The 19,372-nt window shown below is 44.2% G+C and overlaps 1 protein-coding gene across 14 annotated transcripts in view; it reads left to right on the plus strand.

Annotated features, from left to right (window-relative positions):
- GCNT2 (glucosaminyl (N-acetyl) transferase 2 (I blood group)) overlaps window positions 1-19,372 on the plus strand; it is a 148,112-nt gene that overhangs the window by 42,195 nt on the left and 86,545 nt on the right. For 2 of the 14 annotated variants that reach the window (XM_033863822.2, XM_019945042.3), the window contains exon 1: window positions 4,521-5,505. The exons of the other annotated variants lie outside the window; for them this stretch is intronic. In XM_033863822.2, the coding sequence (XP_033719713.1) occupies window positions 4,581-5,505 (925 nt within the window). In that variant the 5' untranslated portion in view covers window positions 4,521-4,580. Of the gene's footprint in view, window positions 1-4,520; window positions 5,506-19,372 lie in introns of those variants that run through there. 14 annotated transcript variants of the gene reach the window in all.

Below are 19,372 nucleotides of genomic sequence, written 5' to 3' on the forward strand. Positions count from 1 at the left end.
TAAGAGTGTACGTTACATAGAAATAAGCAAGTGTAGGTTGAATTCTGGGACATCAGTGAACACCTCACCACTTACAGAGCGGCCAAGCCACAAGTCTGTGTTGGTTGCCAACTTCTTCAGAATTCTATCCTACCCAATCACTGCCTCCAACTTAGAATTTGGGGTATTAATTTTGATGTAATGTTCAGGCTGGGATAAAGGAGAATGTCTTTTTTTTTTTTTTTGGTCGCTCATTACCATCCCCTTCTACTATCTTGCACAAATGGCAAGAGCGTTGTACCCAGAATTTAGAAGAATGATGAGTGGTATATTGCAAAAGGTCCTCAGGAAAGTCAGGAGGGTCCGGAGAACCAGCGTTTCCCACATGACCACCGGGAGAGTAGACATCAGATAGCACCGGGGTGATGCACAAAAAAAGATTGATTCCTGTAAAAAATGGCTAGTATTGCCCAAATCAAAAGACCCTTGAAGCATTTCAGGTGAGATGCAATTAAGGACTCCACTGCAGCAAAGTGCCAACTTGCAAACGTTCTTTACCCTGTAACTTTAAACTCAGGGAGCTGTAAATTCAGAGCAGAACAGGCAAATTATTAGAGATGCTTTTATGCGTGAAATCTCTGGAGGGATGGAATTGTGTCAAGAATGAGGAGATAGCCGAAATCAACAAAGGAAGAGTTGATGTAATCATCTGAATACATTAGGAGAAAAAGTTGTAAAAATTATTCAACTAGTTTAGAAAGCATAATTAGGCATTGATGCCACCATTTATTTATTTTATAATTTATTTTTTTAAGTATTTATTTATTTGTTTGCACCAGGTCTTAGTTGCAGCAGGCGGGCTCCTTAGTTGCAGCATGCGAACTCTTAGTTGTGGCATGCATATGGGATCTGGTTCCGTGACCGGGGATTGAACCCGGAGCCCCTTGCATTGGGAGTGTGGAGTCTTAAACACTGCACCACCAGGGAAGTCCCGAGGCCTCCATTTATTCATCCCTATAGTCGATTTCATTTGATGTGGGCAGTGGCTGCCTAGAGAGATATTACAAATAAAACAAAAATTAACAAAATTTTAGTCATCATTTTTGAAAAGATTGCTCTCGTATGACTACTGTATTGAAGAAATGATTTGTTCCAAAGAATTCTAGGTAGACACATGAAAGATAGTTAAGTAAATAGATATTTGAGTTGTTTGAATTCATTTTGGGTCCTACAGACCAGTCTGTATTCACTTGAATCATATTGTATGTAGAATCTGATTCCTAAAACAAGTAAAGTCTGACCCCTTGGTTCTGGAAAACTTCCCTAAGTCCTTTCTTATCATCATTTCCTATGCTCCTGAAGATTATGAAACAGAGTTGGCAACCTTCTTGTTAATGCATTAGTTTTCAGCTGGGGTGGGAACAAAACAACAACAAATAATAACTCCAGTCTTGGGTTCTAAGGTAATGGTGTGAAGATGATGTCCAGTGAAAACTGAGTAGCACGATGGAAAATGTTATGCTCGGGCTTCCCTGGTGGCACAGTGGTTGGGGGTCCGCCTGCCGATGCAGGGGACGCGGGTTCGTGCCCCGGTCCGGGAAGATCCCACATGCCGCGGAGCGGCTGGGCCCGTGAGCCATGGCCGCTGAGCCTGCACGTCCGGAGCCTGTGCTCCGCAATGGGAGAGGCCACAACAGTGAGAGGCCCGCGTACAGCAAAAAAAAAAAAAAAAAAGAAAGAAAAAAAGAAAATGTTATGCTCTGACAGGAAGTGCAAAACGCAGGATGCGAACTTGCATCTCCCATGTTCTTGGTAAAATCAGAATGTGTGTATCTATGGACAAGAGGGAAATGGGAGCACAGGACATGAAAACACTGTGTTCACAAACTATCTGTAATGTTATGTTGTCTTTGTAATTAAGATGTTTTGGAAAAACTAGGTACTTTGAACGTCCCCACATCCACAGATACAAATAGAGATCACAGATGACAAAATATAAATCACAAATGTAGGAATCTCACACTAAGGTGATCAGGGAAACAGGGAATGCAAAATAGAGCACTTGATCGATAAGTGTCTGATTGCCTAGTATGTGCAGACAGTGATGGGAGCCAGAAACAGATGAGCCACCTGGGAGCCCAGCGCTGATAGCCCCTCCACGTGTGCGCACAGTGTGCTTTCACCCCTGTGCAGCTGACTACCAAATAAAACAAAACTGATCAGAGTTATCCTAGGTGTATACTACTTGGCATGGGCTCACAGAGGGAGGAGTAGGGAAGACTAAGAAGATTTCAAAGGAGACATGGTAACTGTGTCATCTCCTTGATGTGAGTGTTGGGGGGAGGGGCTTTTGTTTATTCTTCTCTCCCAGCCCTGATCTCACGGGCCACAGGGTGAGGTGGCTTGAAGAGAGTGCGGAAACCTAACCACTAGATCACCAGGGTCAGCAGGCTTGAAACAGGACCTCAGTCCTTGTCTTCTCTGAAGAAAGAATTCAGCACAGAGACAAAAGCGTTTATTAGAAGAAAAGTACGTGCAGAAAGACATGCAGGCAGGCTCAGAGGGAGAGTCACGCTTTGGGAGTAGCAGGAATTACTTATATGGGGGAAGTTTTATGGGTTCCTTCTGGCCAATCATCTTGCTTTGTCTTGCTTCGTGCCCAAACTGGGTCTGACTCAGGGCCCTCCCAACGTGCCTGCACATCTTTTAGCCAAGATATGTTCTAGTGCGAGGGTCTCTGGGAGGCTGGCAGGACATATTACGGGCTAGCGCCCCCTCCCTTTTTGTTTTTTGTTTTTTTGGCTGCATCACACAGCATGTGGGATCTTAGTTCCCCAACCAGGGATCGAACCCGTGCCCCCCTGCAGTGGAAGCGTGGAGCCCTAACCACTGGACTGCCAGGGAATTCCCACCCCCTTCCTTTTTTGACGCTAAGGAAACTTTCTGCACATGTGTAGTCACGGAGGTCTCCTTGACCTCAAGAGTGAAGAATGTGGTTGTCTTATCTTTTTACTCAAGCAGAGCTCAGCTCCTCTCTGCTACTGCCTTTTTTTTTTTTTTTTTTTTTGTCTGTATTGGGTCTTTGTTGCTGCATGCGGGCTTTCTCTAGTTGTGGCGAGCAGAGGCTACTCTTCTTCATTGTGGTGTATGGGCTTCTCACTGCGGTGGCTTCTCTTGTTGTGGAGCACGGGCTCTAGGCACGCGGGCTTCAGTAGTTGTGGCACGCGGGCTCAGGAGTTGTGTCTCACAGGCTCTAGAGCACAGGCTCAGTAGTTGTGGCGCACGGGTTTAGTTGCTCTGCAGCAGGTGGGATCTTCCTGGATCAGGGCTCGAACCCGTGTCCCCTGCATTGGCAGGCGGATTCTCAACCACTGTGCCACCAGGGAAGCCCCTCTGCTCCTGCCTTTATTTTACCTTGAAGCACCAGCATCTCAGCCTGGGGCCCAGCTATCTTCTATCTCCGCCTCATTCATTGCTGGGCAGGCCATGAACCCTTGATGCGCTTTCTCATTGTATTCTCACGACTGACCTATGAAGGTGATAAAATTATTCTCATGTTTTACAGGTAGGGAAATGGAATGGTTTATATATATGAATCTAATAGTTTGGAATGGTTTATATATATGAATCTGAGAGCCTGTCTCCTTAAGTTCTAAAACATCCCAAACTGAGATGATTCTTCTCTCCTGCCTCTCCCTGCATCCTCCCTGGGCTTGGGTGAAATAAACTTGACATTCACTAACTTCAGCTCTAGCAATTTGGGGGTTACAATGGGCTGTCAGTTTTTTGGGGGGTTGGGTTTTTTTTTTTCATTAGCCTTTATTCATCATACTGTGACCAGTTAGGTGGGGAGGTTCACTTGCTAATGTGCCTTTTTAAGGACCTTACCTCCTAGCAGAGAAAATTAAGTGCTGGAAAGAATGGCTCAACAGTTAGTCATATGCGGTGCTTTAATAGCATAGCCAGCCAATATGGAGAGGGGGGCGTGTGTGGAAAAAGGCAAGGTTAAGTGATTAATTTTTAAGCGCTAAATATTTATTGACAGAATATCTCCCCAGGCAGTGTTCACATGCTTAGAACCCAGGCTTTTAACTTGGCAGTGCTGTTTAAGCAAACAAGCTCAGTCAGTTGAACACAATGATTAACAGGAAGTTGGAGCTGACAGAGTTGCCAACCTTTTGGCCAGGAGAAGAGGCTGGGGTTAAAGTCCTAGAGCAATGGCTTTCAGAATAGTCAGTTCACCCCTTGGTGATTTTCCTGTAGGGAAACGTGGACACATTGGAGTCAAAACCTCCCTGAGGCAACTTGTTTTTATGTAGAAACAGGTTGCAGGAAGGGGGTGTGGGGACTGAGCAAAGCAAATCCCAAAGAGTTACTTCAGAAACGTGAGGCAGAAAGGTGGAAATGCAATGCAGTGGCAAACGAGGAGAAAAGGAAGACAGAAAGAAAGGACAAGCATGCTCAACTGGAAGGTTACGGAACAGCCGATCAGAACTGCGCCTACCAAAAGGATGGTTATGGATTCTGGAGAAAATGTAAGTTAAATCTACCTACTCTCTGATCAGATCCCAAGAGACATTTTACTCATTTCCTGGTTTTGAATGATGGGCTCTTGGAAGCAGTGTCTTTTTTTTGTGTCTCTGGTCACTGGTCTGATTTTTGTGTTTGTTTACAATCATGAGTTATGGGAGAATAAAAATTTCCTGGGAGCATCTCTGTCCAATGCTTCGCTATTAGCAGAAGCCTGTCGTCAGATTTTTAAGGGGAAGGTTTTTTACCCAACAGAGAATGCATTGAAAACTGCCCTCAGTGAATCTACCTGTTATGAGTACATAGCTCAAAGTCAGTACATAACAGAAGCACTCTCTGAAGAAGAGGCTGGCTTCCCTTTGGCTTACATGATGACCGTCCACAAAGATTTTGGCACTTTTGAGAGACTCTTCAGGGCAATTTACATGCCCCAAAATGTCTACTGTGTTCATGTGGATGAAAAGGCAACAGATCCATTTAAAGATGCAGTGAAGCAATTACTGAGCTGCTTCCCAAATGCTTTTCTGGCTTCCAAGATGGAGCCCGTGGTCTACGGTGGGATTTCCAGGCTCCAGGCTGACCTGAACTGCATCAAAGATCTTGCAGGCTCTGAGGTTCCGTGGAAATATGCCATCAACACCTGTGGGCAAGATTTCCCCCTGAAAACCAACAGGGAGATAGTTCAGTATCTGAAAGGATTTAAAGGGAAAAACATCACCCCAGGGGTGCTGCCTCCCGATCATGCTATTGGACGGACTAAATATGTCCACCAGGAACTATTGAGCAAAAGAAATTCCTACATGATTAAAACCGCGAAATTGAAAACTCCACCTCCTCACAACATGACTATTTACTTTGGCACTGCCTACGTGGCCCTCACGAGGGAATTCGCTAATTTTGTCCTCCAAGACCAGCGGGCACTTGACTTACTGTCCTGGTCCAAGGACACCTACAGTCCTGATGAACATTTCTGGGTCACACTCAATAGGATTCCTGGTATGTATGTCTCTTAACTTTTGTTTTTATGAATAAACATTGCGTGGCCAATACGGAACGAACCACTGAAAAATAGTAAAAAAAAAAATTAACATTTTTAAAGATCTTTACAGTTTCAACTATTCATTAAAAAAATCTGTACAGCAGCTCTGCTCACAGAGTGGGTGATATAACTCATCTCCATTTTACAGATGAAGAAACTGAGGCATAGTGATTAGGGCAGAGGTAGAGACTGACTGTTTGACTTGATTTTGCTGACATACCAAGCTACCTTTCTGAGCCCATAGACCCACTTCGAATATGTGCTGTAGTCTTGAGACATGGCAAGGAACTGAGGAACACTGACTGGTGAATGAAAGATTAAACACAATTCTCCTTTAAATGTGATGGTATTTAAAATCAGGCATAAATATGATAAATTTGAGCAGCAATTTGAACACGTAAATAATACCTTTGCCCCTATTGAAGCTCCAATAGCTAAATTCAGATCATTTCAAAATGAGAGCAAGATACAACTTTAACAATTTTCATTTGCACGTTCTTTCCTGGAACTGAGTCCAAAATTTAGAGCGTCTTAAAGCTTCCTAGACCAGCGCCTTTATTTTATAGACAATGAAACCAGTGTGGTTATATGATGTGCTCAAATTACCCTGCTAGTAAGCAAACATGCCAATTATAAACCAGGTTGCCTAAGCCTGATGTTCTTTTAAGGTGATTTTCAATTCGGTCTCAGTTGTTCCTAAACTAACTCCACATTTCCTTGGTCCAAGTTCCAAATGACTTGAATAATCTCCAGTTGTTTACAGTGAACTAATTCAGTTCTGCTAGTTCAATTTGAAATAAAAATTCAGATTCACATTTCAATTCACATTTCAGATTCAGTTTTCAAAGGAACACTAACTTGAATCAACATGAGCATCAAGGTCATGGTTTCTTGAGATTAGTGGTTCAACCCTGGATACATATTACAGTCGCCTGGAGCTTTTAAAAATGCATTTCCTGATTTCCTGGGTAGATGTGGACTTCAGTATTTGTTCAGCCTCCGGGAAATTCTCAGGAACAGCCAGGGCTGTGAACCATCGTGGATGCTTGTTTTTGATGTTTGTATACAAAGCTTCCTAGACTTAGAATGCTTTTTTTTTTTAATTTTTTTTCCTTGGTAATACTTGGCAAAATTGTGAAAACAGAAAAATCCACTGGGGAAAAAGTAGTTGCAAAAGAAACAACATACAGCCAGGTTAATATCTTTAACACATAAATACATCTCACAAATAGGAAAAAGGAACACATCAGATTAACCATGACATGTAGAAATACATATGCTAAACAATCATATACCAATGCTTACCACCAATACAAATTAAAATAAATGATTACAATTCTTTACTTCTCAAATTGGTGTTAAAAAAAAAAACCTAACTCCAGGATGGGCAATGAGTGTTCCAATACAGACCACTAGAAAAAGTATAAACCTGCACAGTCTTTCTGAAGGACAATTAGGCACCTATATACCAAACGGCTTTGAAAATGTTCATATCCTTTTACTTAATTTTACTCCTAGGGATTTATTCTTAAAAAATAAACAGAGATAAGGAAAAGATTAATTTAAAAGTATTTTCATCATAGTGTCACTTATAATAGCAAAAAAAGAATAATATTCTAAAATCCTAGTAATAGAGGACTGGTGTAGGCATAAAAGCAAAGGAAATACAGCTACTTAGAAGGCAGCTATGATAGAATGCTTTTTAAATCTGTGGTTTTCCCAAAGCGGGAAGGGGTAATGTCCTAGTGATGAAAGAAATCAGGACAGGACTCCCCTGGTGGTTCAGTGGTTAAGAATCCGCCTGCCAATGTAGGGGACACGAGTTCGAGCCCTGGTCTGGGAGGATCCCACATGCTGCGGAGCAACTATACCTGTGTACCCACCACAACTACTAAGCCTGCGCCCTAGAGCCCTCGAGTCACAACTACTGAAGCCCACGCCACCACAATGAGAAGTCCGCGCGCCGCAAGGAAGAGTAGACCCCGCTCGCTGCAACTAGAGAAAGCCCGCGCGCAGCAACGAAGACCCAACGCAGCCAAAAATAAATAAATTTAAAATAAATAAATAAACAATTGTTAAAAAAGAAATCAGGACAAGGACCTACCGTATAGCACAGGGAACTATACTCAATATCTTGTGATAACCTATAATGGAAAAGAATCTGAAAAAAGATATATATATATGTGTATATATATATGAATCACTTTGCTGTACACTTGAAACTAACACAACATTGTAAATCAACTATGCTTCAACAAAAATTTTTATTTTTTATTACTTTTTTAATTAAAAAAAATAAAAGGACTTCTTTTGGCAGAGATCACGGTCAAAAAAGAAATCAGGGCTCAAGAAATTGAAGTGGGGAGTCATGACCATTAAGCTGTTTATATGGGATTGTAGTACCCAGAATAAGGGAGGTAAAAAGGCCCTCTTCTCACTTTTGTGTTGCTTGGACCAAATATGTATTGACCATTCAGGTCTGGGCACCAACCTGTAAGGGGAGACATTCACAAAGCAGATTCCAAAGAGAGTAGCCAAGAAGGTTAAAAGGCCAGACCCCATTTTTCAAAGAAGGGACCAAGACAAACAAAAAGGATATTCAATCTGCAAAAGACTTGAAAAGGGATCACTGCCTTCACATAATTAAAACGTTTGCCCAGGAGACAGAAATTGAACCAATGGTGTAGTTTTGGAAGAAGAATCCAGGGTCAGTGGTGGGAGATAAAAGAACCCACGGATCTGGGATTAGAATGGGTAGCTTCCTCAGTGGTGAACAAACCCAAGGGATATTCGGAAGCAGAGGCTGAAGAAACCCTGTCAAGGAACTCAATTATCAAGTGTCGGACAAGATGGCCTGTGAGTCTCTTCCGCTCTGAAGTTCGTGATACTAACTAATGATTCTAATCAATGTATTGAACAGAAGTGTTGAGTTCTCAACATGATTTCTCTATTGCAACTAGATTTTTACACCTCTGGTAAATACCAGCAATTACAGATCAGCAAAACAATGGAAAACAAATGGACTGCTCCACGCATTTCAAAAACTTAAAAGAGTGAGCCCTTAAAATTGTTTCTGCGTTATGGGTATGGGATCCTCGTTAGAGGCCTGTGGCCCTTCACTGGTCCAGCCAACTCTTGCAGGACCTGAGGTAGGCCTGAGTGTAGGGCTTAGTCATGAGGAGGTAAGGGAATCAGAAACTTAGGTGGCTGTCTTGTTTAACTGTTCCTCCTGCTATGTGAAAATCTGGGTCATTTCTGTTTTGAGGGTCACTCTTTGCTGATGCATGCGTATGTTCGTTGTTTGTTCTGGACATTTTAAGATTGTTCTAGTTGATTGCAGTGATTGGGGCTTATTAGGTTTCTCTAAGGAGTAATAGGACAGAAGAAAAAAGATCTCGCGGTTGAAACGGCCTCATGGGGAACTAGAATACCACCTGATAGAAATACAGTGTGAGCCACATGTGTAATTTCAGGTCTTTTGTGGCTACATTAAAGAAACAAAAATTAACGGGTCACATGAATTTAAATCATGTATTTTATTTAACCCAATATACCCCAAATATCAGTTGTGCCCATGGCTACTGTAGTGGACAGAGCAGGCAGCCAGGTGTCCTCCCTGCTCTGGGGAGAACGGTCAGCCAGCAGTGGTGCCGTCCGAGAGCCACGCGGAGAAGTCGGCCGTGCTCGTGTGTCAGCATCTTCATTCTGCTTCTTTTTACTTATATGAAAGTCTTACCTCTGCTTCAGAGTTTTCACTTGCTTGTGGGCCCCGCGGCTTGTACTTTCAATGCCTTCCCCTTGTGTCTCCAGCCAGATTCTGGGCTGTTCCCGTTGATGGTAATTCCTCTGTCTCCTGCAGATATTTATTCCCAGAGAGGCTTGCTGTGGGTCGAGTTGTCACTGTACAACGAGCATCCCTTTTCTCATTCCAGGCCACTTCCTGGGCTGTGGCTGACCTCTGTGTAGACGCGCTGCCCTCCATCGAGGCCCCAGACCATTCGGGTCAGGTGTCGCCAGGGTGGCAGTGTCAAAACGCAAAACAAAACGTGGTCTCCTCATACATAGTAAGGCTCTTTGGCCATGACAGGTCCTCTGGAAGCCTCTTGGAAGATGAGAATTCCTGGGTGGTCCACTCAAGCGGACCATGAGGACAGAAGTGTTATACAAAGAGAATTCACAGGGGCCTTGAAAGATACTGCCCACCAGACTTCACCAGCTGTTGTGAAATGAGGGTTCCTGCCTTCCCCACTTCTCCTCCCTCCATCTTTCCCCCACTTTCCCCCCACCTCTCTCCTCCCCAGTTCCATTTGTTAATCCGTCTACAACAAGATGGCCACATTTTAGTTTCTCATCTGACTCAGCTGTGGCTGACTTCCAACTGGAGAAAAGATCCTTTTACCAGCCAGGCATTCAAGTTCACTGCCTCCTACTTCCCTTATGAGTTATACGTCATGTGCTGCATGGCTCTGCCTGTGACAGGGGCTTTCAGTGGGCATGCTTCGTTCATCATGTGGTCCGTGGATTTAAAGATTTCAAAACTGACCAGTGGTTTCTGCCCCACTTGCTACAAAGGAATATTTCTGATATGATTCAGTGGGAGCTTATTTCAAATTCATATTAATGAATGAATGAGAAAAGAGCCTTTCCTCCTTTCTCATTCTGAAAAAATCTCAGAAAAAAAAATCTGAGAGCAGGTTTTGTTGGAGAAGGGAGAAAAAAGGAATGCCAAGATATCTGATGGGGAAGGAATAGAGAAAAGAAGAAAATTGGAGATCGTGGGCTTGGAAGACAGATTCTACTTGCTTCTTATTCCCCCCCCCCCCCCCCCCCCCCAGGAACCAGACTATGGACCAGCCCTTCTGGAATTCTTTGTCTTGTATGTACCCATGTGCCCTTGAAAGGGGAGGCTTGTTGAGTCTCTGCTATAGAGTCCATACTGGCCGGACTCTCTGTCATTATTGGAGGCTGGCTACTTGCTTTAGTCCCTTTATACGTACAGATGCAGTGCTGAGGTGCCGAATGCTGGAACCTTGAGAGGAGGGAGGAAGAACAGATCTAAATAAAGCTGCTTCTGGGAACTCGTAGTCGTGGCCCCAAGGATTTGGCTGGGATCTTGCTATGTCCAGAGGGAATTTATGTTTCTCAAACACATCACTGCGTGTATGGGCAGACTTGCAGGGGAAGGAAATTTGGGGGATAAGTTTTACTATTAGCTTGAACAATCTCTGTTTTGGTATCTGCTGGAAATACTGACTTTTGTCAACTGCATAGGAAAGGAAATCAGTGAGTTGGGATATCTGTGAGTTCTTTTTCAAGGAAATACCATCTCTCCTCAAAACAATTAAAAATAGAACTACCATACGATCCAGCAATCCCACTGCTGGGTATTTATCCAAAGAAAACAAAAATGCTAATTCAAAAACATGTATCAGTATATACCCCTAAGTTCATTTCTGCATTATTTAGTATAGCCAAGATATGGAAACAACCTAAGTGCCCATCAACAGATGAATGGATAAAGAAGATGTGGTATACACACACGTGCGCATGCACACACACGTGTGCGCGCGCGCACACACACACACACACACACAGGAATATTACTCAGCCATAAAGAAGAATGAAATCTTGCCATTTGTGACAACATGGGTAGACCTAGAGAGTATTATGCTAAGTGAAATAAGTCAAATAAAGAAAGAAAAATACCATATGATTTCACTTATATGTGGAATCTAAAAAACAAAACAAATGAAAAGACAACAAAACAGAGTTGTAGATACAGAGAACAAACAGGTGGTTGCCAGAGGGGAGGAGGTTTGGGGATGGAGAGAAATATGTGAGGGAGATTAAGAGTTACAAACTTCCAGTTGCAAGATAAATGAGTCACGGGTATGAAACGTACAGCATGGGGAACAGAGTCAATAACACTGTAATATCTTTGGGTGGTGACAGATGGTAACCAGACTTATCGTGGAGATTATTTTGAAATGTGTAGAAATAGCAAATTACTGTGCTGTGTAACAGGAGCTAACGTAGGTCAATTATACTTCAAAAACAAACAAACTCATAGTAAAAGAGATCAGATCTGTGGTTACATGGGGGTGGAAATTGGATGAAGGCAGTCAAAAGATACAAACTTCCATTTATAAGATAAATATGGGATGTAACGTACGTCATAATTAATATAATGAACACTGCTGTATGTTCTCTATGAAAGTTCTTCAAGTAAATCCTAAGCGTTCTCATCACAAGGAAAAAGTATTTTTTCTTTTTCTTTTGTGTCTATGTGATGGATATTCACTAAACTTATGTGGTCATCATTTCGTGACGTATATAAGTCGAATTATTATGCCATATGCCTTACACTTATACAGTGCCGTGTGTCAATTCTATCTCAATAAAGACTTTTAAAATATCAAATTAATATTAAAATTTCATTAATTTAATGAAAATATTATTAATACTTCATATTCAGAAATAACATTTCTTCCTATGGTGACCTATCTTAATTTCATACTAAGGAAGCTAAAAGGAGATTGAAGACAAAAAAAAAAATAGGAATTAGGCTCAACTGAACTAAAATCAGTGGTCACCAGTTGAATGCATTTCAGGTTTAAGCAACTGTAGAGTGTTTTTGACAAATGATCTAAATAAAGATCTGTTTACTCTGCAGCATCAGACGGTGGCTCCCAATTTGCTGGTGGGATTTAAAAGCAGTCCTGGCTCTGCCACCTGCAGTCTGCATAACTTTGGGCAAGATGCTTAATTTCTCTGAGTCTGATTCTCATCAAAATATCTCCTTGTCAGGGGACTTCCCTGGTGGCACAGTGGATAAGACTCTCTGCTCCCATCGCAAGGGGCCCAGGTTCGATCCTTGGTCAGGGAACTAGATCCCATATGCATGCCGCAACTAAGAGTTTGGATGCCACAACTAAGGAGCCCGCCTGCTGAAACTAAGACTCAGTGCAACCAAATAAATAAATAAATATTTTTAAAAAAAATCTCCTTGTCAGACTGTGGGAAGGATTAGACAGTACACAAATTGTACCCGGTCCGTTGAAGAAACTCATTAAATGTTCAAAGAGAGGGGGAACAGATGAACTTTTTTTTTTTTGCGGTACGCAGGCCTCTCACTGTTGTGGCCTCTCCCATTGCGGAGCACAGGCTCCGGACGCGCAGGCTCAGCAGCCATGGCTCACGGGCCCAGCCGCTCCGCGGCATGTGGGATCTTCCCGGACCGGGGCACAAACCCGTGTCCCCTGCATCGGCAGGCGGACTCTCAACCACTGCGCCACCAGGGAAGCCCAGATGAACTTCTTTGATGTGGATTGTTGAACTTTTAGTGTTACAATTTTAAAACTTCTGTGTGTGATCAAAGAAAAAAGAAAAGAGAGAGAAGAAGAACCTTTGGTTTTGAAGGTACAGGGATAATTTTTTGCTAGAAACTGGGTATGTGGCCCACAGAGGTTACCCCTCAGCTGTTGCTTTTCTTAGCAACATCACATGTGTAGAGCCTTAAGTGGCTGGTTTCTCTTTCCTCTTATTAGGAAGCAGCATTCTGTGATCAGTTGAGAGCCTCTTAACTCTGCCAGGCTTCTGTCATCCTAACAACCTAGAAGACAAACGGTCTGCAGGCCCTTGCTCATGCCGTTCCCTTGTTCTGAAATGCTCTTTGCTTCTGCTGCTCATCCTGGCTTGTTCTCCAGATCTAGCTGAGATGTCACGTGCTTCCTCAGAGACGCTTCTCTGCTCCTTTCCCCCCTACCAGAAGCAGCCACCCTGCCCACCCACTTTACTCCTACTTCGGTCATAGAGCCACTTCCATCGCATCTTAACTGGGTGTGTGGGTCCTGGTCGCCCTCAGCCCCACTTCCCTACCTCACCCCCATCTCCTGTACCCCAAAAGTGAGAACGTGAACTGGATGATTGGCACCAGGACCTAGACTTCTGGCTTGGCCAGAAGTTGAGTGGCCAAAGCAGAATGTTGAATGAGGAGCCAATGAATGGGAGAGAAAAGAGTACAATTCTGCTTCCCTCCTTTTTAAAAATTTTTTTTTAATTAATTAATTTATTTTTGGCTGCGTTGGGTCTTGGTTGCTGCGTGTAGGCTTTCCCTAGTTGTGGTGAGCAGGGGCTACTCTTCCTTGCAGTGCGCGGGCTTCTCACTGCGGTGGCTTCTCTTGTTGCAGAGCATGGACTCTAGGCACGTGGGCTTCAGTAGTTGTGGCACGTGGGCTCAGTAGTTGTGGCACACGGGCTTAGTTGCTCCGCAGCATGTGGGATCTTCCCGGACCAGGGCTCGAACCCGTGTCCCCTGCATTGGCAGGCGGATTCTTAACCACTGCGCCACCAGGGAAGCCCTCTGCTTCTCTTAAACACGGTATTTTCTCCAAATGAAGGAAATTCTCCTGCAGTTTTGCAGAAAGTTTATTTTGTTATTTTCAATTCTATTTCAGCCTCTAAGCAGGCCCTGGGGCAGGAATCCTGCCCCCTACTTCCTTTTCCAAAGGGCAGGCATCCTTACCACCTATGCTAAATCCATCAGAAAACTTTGGGAGTGTGGGTGGGTCTGCAGGAGTTAGGGGGCATCTGATTGCTGAGGTCAGCATACATCACCGTCTTCATGCATTTAGGGGATTGAAACTTAGTTCAGGGCTAGAAAAGTAAAATCAACAATTAAGGGAATCTACCAGTCACTTTGACCCTGAGAAGCTCTGATTTTTTTTTTTTTTTTTTTTTTTGCGGTACGCGGGCCTCTCACTGCTGTGGCCTCTCCCGTTGTGGATCGGCACAGGCTCTGGACGCGCAGGCTCAGCGGCCATGGCTCACGGGCCCAGCCGCTCCGCGGCATGTGGGATCCTCCCGGACCGGGGCAGGAACCCGCGTCCCCTGCATCGGCAGGCGGACTCTCAACCACCTCTCTCTGCGCCACCAGGGAAGACCAGAAGCTCTGATTTTAAATATTCAGAAAATGTAAAGTGCTTTATTTTGCTACCACTTGAATTCCATGTGTAATTGCTAAGCAGACCGCCTGGCCTTTCAGCCAGTTTTTCCCCTGGGCCCCTCTTTGCCTAGAGAAATCCTGATTATCTTTGAGGGCCCAGCTGTGAACTGTACTGAGCTCTGTGAAATCTCTGACCTTGCACCACCCTCAGGCAGAGTTTGTCCTCTGTGCTCTTTTTTCCTCCCTGGTAGCCCTTATCTTCTTCTGAGGGTTTATTGATGTTTCAGTATCTGTGGAGACCTGACAGAGTGCAGAGTCACGGAGAGACAGAGTGAGATTTCTATCTTTGCGAGCCTCGGCTCACACACAGTACTGGGCGTCAGACTGAATTTGATTCCCCTATGTTGCTACTATAAAATAAGCGTGGTGGGCTTCCCTGGTGGCGCAGTGGTTGAGAGTCCGCCTGCCGATGCAGGGGACACGGGTTCGTGCCCCGGTCCGGGAAGATCCCACACGCCGCGAAGCGGCTGGGCCCGTGAGCCATGGCCGCTGAGCCTGCGTGTCCGGACCCTGTGCTCCGCGATGGGAGAGGCCACAACAGTGAGAGGCCCGCGTACCGCAAAAAAAAAAAAAAAAAAAAGCGTGGTGTTGAGACAGGTTAAAAGAATGACAGAGCCCTTGAGGACACGACGTAAACTGGTTAGAACCAACTAAGCCCAAGATGGTGGAAGATTCGACTTCCAGTGGACCTTGAGCCTCAGTGTAATGCATCAGCTAAATGACACACCCACAGGCGCCATGACAGTTCCCAAACCAACCGTAAAAGGCCAAAAAGTGGGCGGTGGCCCAATGCCTGGAAGTCTCCGCCCCTTCCCCAAAATGGCTGGCATAATCCTCCCACTCATTAGCCGATGAAATTACCCAGCCCATAAAAACTAACAACCCCTCACCCTGGGGCTTCTCTCCTATGGAGTGTGTATCTGTTTGAAAAAATCTGCTTTCACTGTACTTCGGCTCGCTCTTGAATTCCTTCCTGCACGAAGCCAAGGTCCCTCACTTGGCAGCCCGTCCCAGGGACTCGCCTGAGACCCCGGGATGTGACCATCCTCTCGCGCCCCATTTTCTTTTTCCTGCAACAGTGTTGCTTTCATGCAAACCCAAAAGTCTTTTACTGCCCAAATCACTGACAGGTGACAACCAATCCCGGTCTAGTCACTACAAAAGGAGGCAGGTACATCACCATGACATGAGTTCTTCTCAATCTGAGGCACTGGACAAACTTCCTTTTTCCTCTAAGTTTACAGCTTTATTGAGGTGTAATTTACACACCGCAGAATTGAGGTATGTAATTCAGGTGTATAAATCACATACCGTAAAACACCTGTTTCAAGTACACAATTCAGTGATTTTTAGTATATTTACAGGTGCACTGCCATTACCCCAAGTTAATTTAGAATACTTTTATCACCTGCAAAAGAAACCTCACGCCCATTTACAACCCTTTGTTTTCTGTTTTTGTAGATTTGCCTTTTCTGGACATTTCATATAAATCAAGCCATATATGTTTTTTCATGTCTAGCTCCTTCCACTTAATGTAATGATTTTGAGGTTTATCCAGGTTGTAGCATGAATCAGTACTTCACTCCTTTATACAGATGACTACTATTCTGTTTTGTGGGTAGATCACATTTTGTTTATCCATTCATCTGTTGTCAAACTTTTGTTGTTTCTACTCCTCGGCCATTATGAATAATGCTGCTGTCAACATTCCTGTGCAAGTCCTTGTATAGACACATGTTTTCATTTCTCCTGGGTAGATTCTAAAAGTAAAATTGCTGGTCCAGGGACTTCCCTGTTGGTCCAGTGGTTAAGACTCTGCGCTTCCACTGCAGGGGGCACGGGTTTGATCCCTGGTTGAGGGATCAAAGCCCCACAAGGGGTTTTTAAATTCACTTTTGACCTCCTGTTCTGTTTCCTCTTGACTCCCTTTCTGCTGGGCATTGCCCACTGGTAGGAAGGAGAGGTCGTCGGGTCATGGCTGAGGGTGGCTGGTGTCAGGAGCCAGAGTGGAAACAGCCTTGGTCTGCTTAGGGAAGAAGTGATGTGGGCTCTGGTATGTGGTCCTGCAGAGTATTTAATTAGAAGTGATAACTAGGGCTTCCCTGGTGGCGCAGTGGTTGAGAGTCCGCCTGCCGATGCAGGGGACACGGGTTTGTGCCCCAGTCCGGGAAGATCCCACATGCCGTGGAGTGGCTGGGCCCGTGAGCCATGGCCGCTGAGCCTGCGCGTCCGGAGCCTGTGCTCCGCAACGAGAGAGGCCACAGCAGTGAGAGGCCCGCGTACCGCAAAAAAAAAAAAAAAAAAAAAAAAAAAGAAGTGATAACCATAAATACTAGTTATTCCCAGAAAGACACCTGATCCCCATTCACCTGGGAGACTCCGCTGGAAGAATATTTCTGGGAGAAGGACTCTGACTCATTATTTATTCATTCATTCATTCATTTCTGGTGAGATTATATAACATAGAAAGTGCACATATCATTAGGGTTCAGAATGATGCAGTTTCACAAACTAGACACACCCATGCAACCAGCATCAAGACACAGAAATAACCAGCATCCCAGTCACTACCCTGATGTCTGACAGCATAGATACTTTTACCTGTTTTTGTCCTTTATAGAAATGGAAATATACAGCATGTCCTTTTTCTCTCTGCCTTTTTTTGCTCAGTGTTATGTTTGTGAGATTCCTTTTTTGGTTGTTGCAGGCAGTTCTACTGATTCATTCTTGTTGCTGTGCAGAGAGAAGGAGGTGTGTGTGGTTGGGGATGGGGGATGATTTTGCCCCCCAGGGAACAAATGGCGATATCTGGAGACATTACTGGTTGTCACAACTTGGGGAGAGGGGGCAAGGGGTGCTACTGCATCTAGTAAGTAGAGGCCAGGGATGCTTCTAAACATCCTACGGTGCACAGGACGGCCCCCCCAAACAAGGCGTATTCAGCTCAAAATGCCAGTAGTGCTAAGGTAGAGAAACCCTGCTGTATAACAACCATTGGTGGGCATTTGGGTCTGTTATGAACACGGCTGCAGTGAATGTTGAGCTATGCGTCCTTTGATAAACATGTACGCAAATGCAAATACCTGGGGATGGAATTACTGGGGGAGAGGATATGTCTGTGCACAGCCTGAGTAGATACTGCCAGTTTTCCAGAGTGGTCCCAATTCACGCTTCCACCAGGAGCGCATGCATGTGTGTGTCTGCACCGATATACGGTATTTTCTGACTTTTTCTCTTTCTTTCTCTTTTAAAAAAAGTTTGTATCCTTCTCCTGCACCCTCCTCCATTTCAGCTTATGGCACACTAGATACTCAAAACATCACTGTTTGTCGGTAAATAGTCCTAATCTATATTTTGTGAAAGACTGGGGTTATGCACAGGTGTGCACAGTGTATACAGTAAATTAGAAAATGCATTTGGGGCAGGATGACCTGCAACTAGGGTTTCTCTCATTTAAATAACAGCAACTAGCACCTTTCTGTATATCCATTTTCTGCCATTCTTCCTAAAAGTACCAATTAACTTTCCAAAGGAAATCTTTTTTTTTTTTTTTTTTTTTTTGCGGTACGCGGGCCTCTCACTGTTGTGGCCTCTCCTGCTGCGGAGCACAGGCTCCGGACACGCAGACTCAGCGGTCATGGCTCACGGGCCCAGCCGCTCCGTGGCATGTGGGATCCTCCCGGACCGGGGCACGAACTCGTGTCCCCTGCATCGGCAGGCAGACTCTCAACCACTGCGCCACCAGGGAAGCCCTATCCACCATTTGAATTCATGTTTATTAAGTATTTCCAAATTATACAGTATTGTTTATCCTGAAATATTGGTTGTTTTGTTTTGTTTACAATATATTGTTTAGTCCTAGGGAAACAGATCAGGTGGGGTCATTGAGGAAAAAAAAATCATAGGGTTTTGGCATCTGAGCCGTTGGTTCTCAAACTTTTCGTCTCAAGACTGTTAGAAATGGAAATAATTAAATTCCACCTAAAACTAACTGATGTCTTGCGGCAGGGGCCCTGCAACCTGTATGTTAACAAGCCCTCCATGTAATGAGATGTCAAACAGAAGTTTGCAAACTTTTGACCTAGACTATCCTTAACCTCAAGTCACAGGCACACCAGTTTGGCTTTTGGAAACAAGTGTTTTGCTGAAACAATGAGTCAGTTCTTCCAAGGTTAAGTAATTAATTTCCACAGGTAAATTCAGTGGTAAGTTTCATCCTGAAATGTTAATTGGCTGTGACTTTTGTGGGATGATTGATTGTTCATTTTCTAAGCCCCCCAGTTTCAGGCTGTTCATAGTACTAATGGCTACATTTCTGCTACTAAAAGGTTGCCTCCTACCTGCACCGGCTTTGACATTTGCCTCTGGGGATTTGTGTAGACTGTCTTTTGCAAATATTTGCTTAGCATCCTTTAGCATGCAGGAACTGTTTCCATGACACCTTTGCTCCATCAAAATCAGATGTAGATCACTTCAGCTCACACTACCATGATATGATCTAGTACCACCGCCTCCTGGACCTGCCACCTAGGCCTTGAAAATTCTGTGTGTTAAACTTCTTACCCGCTCTGAGATGAGAATTTGAAATCATGCTTTGCATCCGTAATCTAGACAGCAACTTCTCCTGTTGCTAATTAGATGAACGGGATAGAAAATAAAATGATTGGGTCCCAGGAGAAGGTGGATTTTCCCCAGTGAACCCCCTTGGAGGACTCCTCAATTATGGGAGAATTGTTGTTTTAGTGAAAGATGTGCTTCGGAAATATCTTCTTCTTCTCTTTAGCGTCATAATCATCACTGATAGGTAGATAGATAGATAG

The sequence above is a fragment of the Tursiops truncatus genome, chromosome 10 (assembly GCF_011762595.2).
Source record: "Tursiops truncatus isolate mTurTru1 chromosome 10, mTurTru1.mat.Y, whole genome shotgun sequence".
Taxonomy (NCBI): domain Eukaryota; kingdom Metazoa; phylum Chordata; class Mammalia; order Artiodactyla; family Delphinidae; genus Tursiops; species Tursiops truncatus.